Raw genomic sequence first — 10,979 nt, 5'->3', positions numbered from 1 at the left:
AAATTTTTTATTCTCTTTGTATTATTAAATTGTCATAGGAAATATAAGGGGTATATTTTCAACTTCTTTACTATTTATATGAAATAAGGATTGAAAAAATAAAAAATGCTTCAAATTAAAATTTAGAGGTCAAAACCTATTGTTAATTTCTGTCCTATATATATATATATATATATATATATTCCCCTTTTTATCTTTTCTTAATAAATTCAATACATCTTTCTCTCATGTTTCTATAACCATATTTAAGAAAATAACAAATAAATAAATAAATTTAATTTTCATAATAACTTTCTTTTATTCCCACTTATTAAAATTAGAATTAATTTCATTCATTTTTTTTTTTTTTTTTTAAGATTTTGGTTATACATCTAATTCTTATAGATTTTAAATCTCATCATACCTCCCTTATTTCGAGTGAGTGAGAGGGGAGATAGTGAAAATAAAACATGAAATTGATAGGAAATATATTTGATGAAATTTTAAATGTACGAGAATTAGATGTATTTAACAAAAACTTGAAATTTTAAAATTATAAAACTATAAATAAATTCAATGGAAAAGAAAATAAAGAATATAAATACAAGACAAAATAAAAAAATCATTTTTATTAATTATTTTTAATTGATTCAATTAAAAAAAAGTTATATAAGTGTTTATTTAATTTTAGTTAGATTCGAATTTTATATGAAGTTAAACATCATAAAATTATTTTTATTAATAGTTTTTTTTTTCTCTTTATAGTATTTTTAAAACATAGTGAAAAAAAAAAAAAGCAACGCCATTCAATTCTAGAACACGAAAGGTTTCTAATATTTGGGCTTCTATATGTATTTCTCGAATTTGAGTAATGATGAGGCAAAGGTGGGTCGGTTTAGAGGAATGGAAGGCGGGAAAATGGTGTCCATCTCAGAGCTGGTTGAAGGTCGTCGTCCCCTCACCGCTACATCCACTCTTCACTCTCCTCCCTCTACTTCGTCTCACACACCTCCCATTTCCTCTTCATCTTCCTTCCCAAACTCCAATCTTCCTCCATCTACCCCCGCAGGCGGTGTCACTGCCCCAAGAATCCTCACCCCTCTCAACCACCCTTCATATCTCATCGGAACCCTAACCCTACCTTCCTACCTCCATTCAACCCCTGCTCTTCCTTGTTGCTCCCACAGCACCTGCTTTGTCTTCTCCGATGCTTCCTCCACTGTTTGCTGTGATGTTCTCCATCTTGATCTTCGAATCATTGGCAACAGAATCCGCGTTCTTTCCTGGAACTTCATTCCTTCCAAGTGCGGCGGCTTCCTGGAGATTATTAGATGGAGTTTCCTGGATTCTACTGCTGGACTCAGTCGTTGTTCCAATTTAGATGCATTTCCGTTGGTTTTGGGTTCTTCCTCTGCTTCTAAAGACGGTTCCAAGGGTCGTTATAGCCTTCGCGGTGTATTAGAGTCGGTCAGCCCTGTTTCAGTCATCCCTTGTTCAGTTGTGACTCGTACTTCTCAAAGCGGTTCTGGTACAAATTTTAGCACTCCAAGCAATTTACGTGGATTTCTTGCGCAGATTATGGTTTGTGAGTGCGAATTATGTTGTTCCAAAGAGGTGTTAATGTCTTTGGACGATCCACGTCAAGGGTTAAGGGGCCATTGTTTTACTAAACCTCAGATTCTTTACTTTTGTGGGTCTGGCTCATCTTGGCATCCATTATTTACAAAGCTTATTGGAAATGTTATTTGTATATCACATTTGAAGAAGAAGTTAGTTTTCATTGGAAAGGAAGAGTCTCAGCTCATGTATGTAACCACAGGGAAGACTGTGCTCCGAGTGTTGAGCATGGCCAATCAAGAGCTTCCGCATAAAGAGGCTGTAATTAAGGGGATGGGTGAATGTGGCCTTTATTCCGGCATTATAACAGGGATATACATGCAAGGAATGGTTATAAATCTGGATGAACGAGTGTGGCTTTTGATAACAGATAGACTACTTAATCCACCGCATAGTCTTAGGGTGGGCGCACTAGTAAGTAATATATACTTGCTATTCTCCTTATTGAAAATGTAGTTTGATGTATGTAATTGATCAATTTTCTTGAGAACTAATTGGGAACTTGATAAGAATGTTGGGAATTTATGGTATGACTTCTAAATTTGCATGTTCTTTTCCTTTTTCTGTAGATATCCGTCAGAAATATCCACTTTCTGAATCCAAAATTTTCTTGGACAGAAATGCTTATACTTGGGTCTTGCTTTAAGACTAGCATTATTGTAGAATGCTTCTCTCCATTGGAAACTGGGTAAAATAGCTAATTAATTTTCATTTATATCTATCCAAGTTCCTATCCAGTGAATAATTTTTACATGATAGGAAAAACAATTCTATGTTTAATGCTGCAGCTGCCATAAGGTTTCACAATCTCAGAGCCTGTTGGGGAAGTTTATTGACTCATTAGCATTTTCTGCCAGACTATGGTTAGGATTTTTTTCATGTGCTTCTAAAAAGTGTTTTTATTTTCCTGATTGCTAACTTGACTTGTTGTGTTTCAGGGTGTTGCTTGTTGTTTCGTGTTTCAGGAAAAAGTTCTGTGGAATACTAACAGAGAAGGAGATTTTAGGATCAAAACATGTAATTTACTTGTAGTAGATTTCATTATTTTGTTTATATTGAAAAGGAGGAATTTGTTTTTCTTTGGCTGAGTCACTGTTATATTGTTTTCTGCTAACATGGTTGTTATTGCAATTTGATGTCAGAGGGAAGGATTGGTTCAGGTGTTTGCTAGGTCACATTTACCTTCATCAGTGTTTCAATATCGGGTAAATTGGTAAACACAAAATTGAGTTACTTAATACACCTTGACAGTGTTCTATTTTGTTATCATTCAAGATGAAGTTCCTTTGGCAGTATGGTGTATTCATGGAATTCTGTAAGCATGACTCATGTGGCTGTGGGACTGAACCAAATTATGATCAGCTAAAATTGGTATGTTCAGCTGAAATTGGGAGCAACGAGGTTCATCTTTTTGCATTGTACATATCATCCATTCATATAGATCTGCCAAATTTATTGTCTACTTGAGTTTCTTAACGAGTATTGGAAAACAAAATCCTAATATTGTCACCCTTCTTGTAGGTGGCACCCATCTCTAATCTTGTCCACCATTGTGAAGCCATGTGGATGAAAAACCAATTAGAAGGTGATTGTGAAACAATGGTCAACAACAACGAATTTAGCCAGCTGTCCTGTGGAGGGAGATCTCATGGCCTTCCAATTACAAGGATTTTGCCTAGTGAAGCAATAGGTGTTATTTTGCTTGGAAGTTTAAAGGTCTCTAAAATGAATATCCTTTTTACTCATATTATTATTACTACTGCTACTGAACTACAGCTACTACTACTATTAATAAATTGCTCCAGCTTTGCCTAGGCTTGACCCGTTAAGTGCTCAGAATATATTTGTGGTTGCAAACTCTGGTAATGCATAAACATGGAAAGGAGGGAGAGTGCCCTAAAGTTTTTAGGTTCCCGGTGGGAGAAAAGTGGAAAGTTCTAGTAATATGAGAAGTTTAAATTGTTGTTCAAGAATTTTCATTGAATAGATGTCTTTGCATTTAGATTGACTAATTGTACTCTAACTCAATTGCCATCTTGTGCTGATTATGTACTTCATCAGCTACTTAGATAAAATTATAAACTTCTGTTGATCTAATCATGGTTTGGTATTGTTCATTCAGATTTCTCCTTCTGGAAGACTGCAATTGATTGATGCCACAGGCTTCATTGACGTTGTTATACCAGATCTTCCATCAGATTGCAATAGCAACAGCATATATGAGGTGATATTTGATATTGACCTCACACCCCATTCTCCATTTTCTTGCCATGTAGTTGCTTAGAATATGATAAATATGCTATACTTGTTACTTGCCTGTCAAACAAATAGTATGCATTCTTCTGGTATTATTACTAGTTTTTGGAGTCACTTTAAGATTGGCTTTCCAGGTAAATGACTACAGTCTTGTTATGGAAGGCATGCCTGATCACTTGGATCATTTTGGATTAGTTGAAATGGAGCCGTTCTCATGCAGAAGTATCTTTGAGAGTTCTCCATTAGTGAGAGAGATAAGTTTAACAATGTATGTTTACTTTCATTTGCGAAAATCAAGCCTTCAAAACTTTCTTGTCCATCCCCATATGAATTTGAAGGATAATCTTAAGGAACTTGAAGATGGAAGATTTCATATGCTCCATGTAACACACAAGTTTCCTGTGCTACAAAAGGTATAACCCAATTGCTATGTTCATCTTTGCTGCTTCAAATAAATTTTGTATGATAAGATGAGAACCACAACCAAGAAACAACCCTCTTAACAAAAAAACAAAAGAGAAGGAAGAAGAAGTTGCCATGGATGCCACGGAAAATATTATTCTGTAAAATATAAAATATCTCATTGAGCAGCAAATATGAATAACATGTTATTAGACTATTCACTATACATTTGCTTTTGTGTGTTATCACAGTTTCAAAAAGATCAAGTTGTTTCAGATGGATTGAGCATGCTTGTTGAGGCTGTGGTCTTGCCTTGGGATTTGTTTCTTTCTGGGAAAAATCCAACTAAGGTTTCCAAGGACCAGAAAAAGGAACCTATGGAACTTTATAACAGTAGAAACTACCATGAGTATGTTTCTTTCAAGAGATGCAAAATTGATCATGCATCAAGCCGCCTATTGAGCTCAGGCTTAACAGATAAGTCAAGTGTTGCTGGTATGGGATCGTGTGGTCATCTGAGTGACTGTTCTAGTGCTAATAAACAATATCCAGTTGAAATTCCATGTCTGGCTTGCTGTAGAAGTGGCCGCCTTGTTAGTTCAGGATCATTGTATTGCACAGAGGCTGCTTTAAAGTTTGGCGCTGGCTGCAAGCTGGGTGCACTAAAAGTATTGCTAGAGTTCAAGTCAGAAAGTTTTTTCAAGTATCAGGTGTGTTTTGTTTTTCTTTTTCACTAATTAATTGGTGTGGAGATTATAAAACTTCATTGGTTATAGTGATTTTTCAATTCCGCTCATGATGTATCTCCGCTTATGCTTATTTTCATTTAAATTCAGTTGTTGCAAATTGGAGGTTATTACATCACAAAGCACCAGAACAAAGATCTTTTCTGCAATCATAGAGACTTTGATTATGTCAGAGGTGGTAAATTTCTTATTACCTCTGGAACAACTATTTGGAGCTTGTCATTCTCCTATGATGAGATTTTCCACTATACTGATCCATCATTTGATCCAGCATTAGTCACTTGTCCTCTCCACAATTCTCAGCAGACTGAACTATTACTCCAGAGGTCCACTGATAATTGTCATGAAATGTGTTCAGATATTCATCTCCATCTCCCTGCTGATTTAAAAAAGGAATTGGAAGTGGATTTTACGGTATTAGAAAAAGATCTGATCAAGACAGCTCCAAAACTGGAAGAGGTTGCTAATGTTCCTCTATGCATTGAAACAGCAATGACTGCATCAATGCAATCTTTTCAAACTGATGATTCTGCTTTCCTTTTGCCTGAGGGGAATCTAGTGTCTCTACAGGGACAGGTCTTAGCTGTTCATAATCTCAACCACACTTCTCTTGATGCACACTCGAGCAATGAAAATTATGGTGATGTTCGGCAGTTGAGACTCTCTAGGGGAGTGACATGGAGCACGTGTATTCATGTCTTGATGGACCATCACATTGTAATTGACTACTCTGCCCCTCAATTTACCAAATATTCCAAGATAACATGTGATACCTTATCAGATGATTTCCATAATTCAGGTGAGCATTTTTGGTGGCCTAAGTGAGCATGCTTATCCTACTGGATTTGGACCCGGGGTAGTTGCAACTTTTCATCGAATTCTAGAACTGGGGTATGCAATCCTAAAAATTGGTAGTTGTTTTTCTCTTTGTGCTCTGGATTTTGAAGTGTTACTCCAATTTACCTTTATATAGTCTCTCCTTTTGACAGACATTCTTGGATTTGTTACCACATATACACTCTATTCATTTTGGTTCATGATGTTCAATTAACAATTTGAAGTTCTCCAATGTACAGAAGTGCTTTGTTTTGGTTCTAAATTTAGCCCATCCTTTACATATTTACTAAGTTTTTACTGGAGTGCAATGTGCAGTGTAAAATATTGTTTCCTTTTATCAGCTAAAATGGTTTTACCTCTCAACTAACAGATAGTGGAATTTATTTGGTATTTTTGTTAGATATTGGATGTTTTTTTTTTCTTTTCCACATGTTATGTTGGGCATACACCTAGCTTTTTATTATGCTTTCAAACTCAAAATTGAAAAGAAGAAAAGGAAGAAGAAGAAAAAAAGAAAGAAAGAAAGAAAAAGAAAAGAAAAAAACTAACTACAGAAAATAAGGTGAGAAAAAGAAAAAAGGAAACATGTGCATATTTTTTAGCAGTGTTTGAGAGAAAATTAAAGTGCCTTGGGATCTCTGGGATTGTATATTGTAATTGAGATCAAGATCAACTGTCATGAAATCTGTCCAGGTATCTACCTCCACTCTATGCTGATTAGTGAGTTTCTCAGATGTAGGCTAGCTATTGGGGAAATTTAGCAAACACTTTCTTGAAGTAGGTTTTGTGCAAAAACATGCATACATGGATAAATACATAATTATATACACACATCTATCTCTACATGAGTGTTTCATCATTTATGGTCAGGAAAATGACTTGTTAAAGATGCACCTGTGCTATATGGACTTGCTTGTTACTGTATTGTCAGAGACTTTGTGCATGTATTGCAAACTTTTTACCATGGGACTATGATCTATACTTCTATATTTATGCAGTTATCTTTTTTTAAATACCCATAGTTTCATTTGTATCTGTGCGTTTAACTAGGAAGTGATCCTAATTACGTTTTATTTTATTTTCTTTTATTTTTATTTTTCTTTTCAGAGAAAAGGTGTAACTGAATTATGGTTATTTGATGGACTGATCCTTGTTTTTCCAGTGGGCAGAATAGATTGATGTTGACACCTGTATCATTTATTGCAATCAACTCCATGAAGCTAAACAATGACCAATACAATGCTGAGTGTTCAAATCCAGTTAATGTTTCAGAGTTATACAATTTTGTCCCTCTAGATGCAGTTTCTTCTTGTTTGATCTCTGAGTTGATTCAGTGCTTGGAGTGTAAGCCAATGCAATTTCACTGTAGGGTAAGCTACGATCTTATGCAGTGCTTTACAAGCAGGTTAAATTTTTCTCCTTATTACATCCTGATTAGGGTTTTTATTCTCAAACAGATGAAGCTAGTTTTGATTCTGTGATTGTTGAAAATCATGATTTAACTGTTAGTGATTTTGACAGATTGTGGCAGTCCATTTTCTGGTGCTGGAGAAGAATAGAAAATCACAACCAAAAGTCCCCTGCAGGCTATCTGTTGATATTCCACTTGCCAGTTTTGTATTGGGTATGTTATTTTGTCCATTTCACAGACTACTAGTGTGGTGGAATATTTTCAAGTGGTAGGTTCTGTAGAAAGGGGACAATTAGCACTTGATCATTTTGCATAGACAGAATCTAGAGCATATATTGGGTTCTATTTGGCTTCCTGTTTTGATGAAATTTTCTTGTGTCACTCTGTAAATTGCAGATTTCCAATTCTCTCCCAGATTTGCCTTGAACGATGTTTGAGTCCTCCCTGTGGGATTATTTTCAGAGCTTCTTAGCTCTGAATATTTACAGTTAAGAATTGGTTCACTAATGAAATAAAGCAGTTAAATATTGTATGGAAGTCTCTCTTACATTCCAGAAGAGGGATTATGGTCAATCTGGATTTGCCGTCCATTGGCCTGTATGACAGAATGAGGCCAACACCATGTTCCATATTTGAGAATCCACCCCTAGTTGACTTAAATGTTTACTAGGATTCATCCCTAAACACAAAAGATATGCTGCCATGTTATGGCTACATTTTGTAACTCATCAAAGTGACAACTCTGGTTTTATGATTAAATTACATCATGGTCTTGGATGTTGGGTAAATTTTATAAACAGGCATTCTTTCGTCATGGAAGGCATAACAAAAGCTACTTGAAATTGGTCACATGCCTTAACCTTGTTCTTTTTGGTCTTCCCCTTGGTATAGGAGCCTTTGACCTTAATCAAATTACTCAATAGTTGTGCTTTCATTTAACTTGCACTTATCTTGATGAAAGATTTGAGAACTCGGCTTTGCTTGAAGTTCTCTGATCTACTAGGGATATTTCTGGCAGAAGCTAGCCTACTATCCCTTTTAAGATTGCATATATTTGCCTTTTTTTTTTCTTTTTTTTTTTCCAATTGTTATTTTTCTCATTTGTCATATAGATGATGGGTCATCCTCATGTTGTTGCTGGGCTAATGCTGAAAGAGCTGCAACCTTGCTAAGGCTACATGAAGAATTCCCATTGAAAGCATTTGGAAGCAGTAGCTGGAAATTAAAGGGGATTGGTATAGACAATGCCTGCAGGACCACTATTTATCATCTGGACAAACTCTTAAAGAAGCATGGAAGAATTACTGTGAAAAACTACGGATCTATATCTGATTCTTGTAGTCAAGATCTTATGTTTTCTGTTGGTTCAAATGATCTCTTGAGCAGTTCAGATGAGAACCTCCTCAAATTCATAATCCTTAATGCCTGCATTGGAACATTTTGGGTGAGTTCTCGATCTGGCATGAACTGATTTTCAGAACAAATACGATTATGGTGTCAGCCCTACATCCATGAAAAGGTGACATTAATTCATGATTTGTTCTTGGTGGGGTGCCATGTGGAAATGCAACTGGTCGGTTTTAGTTACATGTAGTAGAATTTGAACTGCAAGTTAGTCCTGTAGTGTTGCTATATCTGTATTTGTATTGCTTTGACTTCTGATATCAATAAATTATTTTGATGTTGAGATATGTAACCCAGGTTGGGTGTGTTACCGTTGTCCTCTGTCTTGCTTTTGTTCCTCCGTTGTCCTGTCTTGCTTTTGTTTCTCCCTTTTAATTCATGCCATTCATTTTTCTGTGTATACTGGAAAATAGGAAGCTGAGGTGATTGTTCCTTTTTCTTGGCAGACTATTATTGGTGATGTGATGGATTCTGAAGCTGTAGGGCAGTTGGAGGAACATGTTCCAAAGATGGGGATGACAATGCATGCAATGCAAAGTATATGGGCTAAAGAAGTTAGCTATGCAAACCCTCTCACAGAGGCCAGGAATATGGTTGAAGAACTTCTAAACAGGTAGCATTGCCAGTGCTATTAATACCCCCCATAAATTATGATGGCACGGCTGAAAATTGTAATGACAATTAGTTTTCCATGATTTATATGTCCAGCATTCTATGTCACCTTTAGATCCATCCCTCAGTTAAAAGTATGTCTCAGTAAAATTATAATGATTAACCAAAGGCAGGTGTATTAGGAATAATGTCCAAAGAAAATTACTATTCTTCATGAATTTTTTGTAACAACCATCATTAGTTGTTTCTGGAGACAACTTGGAGGATGATATGCGTCTTTGCCTGCAAAATACCCAGAAGAGAATCCCAAATTAGATAAGCTTATTATTACCAAACTTCCACACTAAAATTTCACCATGTTGCCATAAGAAACTGCATACCATAAAGTTCATTCTATTTAGTACTTAGCAGGTAGTAGGTACAAAAATAAGTATTAATTAGACAAGTTTTTACTTCATAGAAATTTAACTAATTAATGCTCTCTTCTTTTGAATTAGGTTTTTATAAATGTTATAAAACTAAGTAGGTTGAAGGATCTCTTCAGATTTTGTGTTTTTAGCAATTTTATCTTTATAACAGTTTCATGGGTTCAAGGTGTTTTTGTATGGGAATAGTGTTATTATTAGGAAACTACTTCTACACATAATTCATATGAATTGTGGCAGCTGTAGCTCAAGGTCTAACTATTACTGGCATTCTACTAATTTTATATTGCAACTGCTTAAAGGTAAACAGCAGCGGGATGTGCTTAAAGACTTTGTTTGGGCAACATTTTTTACAAATCATGGCTGTTTCTCAAAAGCTACACCTGTTTAGCTGCCTGGGCTTCATAGATATTCAGTTTTGGGTGCTACATGTGGGTTATAGGATGCACTAGAATTTTTTCCATTAGCAAGCGAGAGGAGACACCAGTTGGCCAGGTGGAAGATGAATAATGGAAGTTGTATTGGGTCAAAATGTGGGACAAAAATTGAATTGTCAAGACTTCTCTCTGTGGACTGAATAATGAGGAGAGCTTGGTAATTGACAAAGTGATGATGGATGTTTTAATTAAAAATTCAAGGAAAAAAAAGGCCATGGTGGGATCGGCCATGAGGGTGGGTGTAGTTTAAAGGCATTAAAGCCCGAGCCAGACGCCCAAGCTGGCGCAACAGCCAACGGGCAACAGCCAACATAGAGGTAAATTCTGCTCTCTTTAGTCATGATGTACGGTACCATTGCAACGCTTACCGAGCTGGAATTTCATTTTCTTATTATTCTATTATTATTATTAGACAGTGGTGTTTAAGCATTTCAAACTTAAAAAGTAAGGGTAATTTCTAGCCATTTCCAACAACTAAAAAAAAGGGGAAACCACATATCCAAAAGTCAAAGGTTGTTTTCCATGGCTCCTAACAGTAACAGAAACAGTCTGAAAAAGCTCACGGGGAGACCATTTGAAAAAAGGGCTTTTATCTAGGGTTTGGACCCTCCAAGATTCCCACCTTTTCTGCCTACTTTCACAGTTTCACATTTGTTGGCCCTACGGTCCTAGTTTTCTTTAGTATAACATAACCAAATAAAGGAAAAGAGGGGCCACCTTTTTACCTTAGAGTCCTGTAGATCTACCCCCATTTGTTGCTCTTTATTTGAATTCCTTACGCTGTCAAGTGCAGATATGCTACTTTGCTCTCTCCCCCCATTGTTTTGATGATCTTGGGGAAATTTTCTTGTGT

The 10,979-nt window shown here is 35.9% G+C and overlaps 1 protein-coding gene across 5 annotated transcripts; it reads left to right on the top strand.

The window, feature by feature from the left end:
* Nucleotides 1-854: 854 nt before the first annotated feature.
* Nucleotides 855-10,321, top strand: LOC117907542 (CST complex subunit CTC1). 5 transcript variants are annotated; one of them, XM_034821113.1, is made up of 17 exons: nucleotides 857-2,010; nucleotides 2,166-2,284; nucleotides 2,385-2,459; nucleotides 2,535-2,613; nucleotides 2,739-2,801; nucleotides 2,890-2,967; nucleotides 3,118-3,312; nucleotides 3,719-3,820; nucleotides 3,987-4,265; nucleotides 4,506-4,964; nucleotides 5,091-5,717; nucleotides 5,800-5,891; nucleotides 7,000-7,207; nucleotides 7,359-7,461; nucleotides 8,361-8,692; nucleotides 9,099-9,265; nucleotides 9,992-10,321. In XM_034821113.1, the coding sequence occupies exons 1-17, from the start codon at nucleotides 883-885 to the stop codon at nucleotides 9,993-9,995; spliced, it is 4,110 nt and encodes a 1,369-aa protein (XP_034677004.1). In that variant the 5' UTR covers nucleotides 857-882; the 3' UTR covers nucleotides 9,996-10,321. The 5 variants fall into 5 exon arrangements, with proteins under 5 accessions (XP_034677005.1, XP_034677008.1, XP_034677007.1 ...); XM_034821114.1 differs by lacking the exons at nucleotides 9,099-9,265; nucleotides 9,992-10,321 and having other exon boundaries at nucleotides 855-2,010; nucleotides 7,000-7,242; nucleotides 8,361-8,518; XM_034821117.1 differs by lacking the exons at nucleotides 8,361-8,692; nucleotides 9,099-9,265; nucleotides 9,992-10,321 and adding an exon at nucleotides 7,645-8,301 and having other exon boundaries at nucleotides 855-2,010.
* Nucleotides 10,322-10,979: the final 658 nt, after the last annotated feature.

This window comes from Vitis riparia, chromosome 18 (genome assembly GCF_004353265.1).
Source record: "Vitis riparia cultivar Riparia Gloire de Montpellier isolate 1030 chromosome 18, EGFV_Vit.rip_1.0, whole genome shotgun sequence".
NCBI lineage: Eukaryota > Viridiplantae > Streptophyta > Magnoliopsida > Vitales > Vitaceae > Vitis > Vitis riparia.
This window is presented reverse-complemented; position numbering and strand designations above follow the sequence as displayed.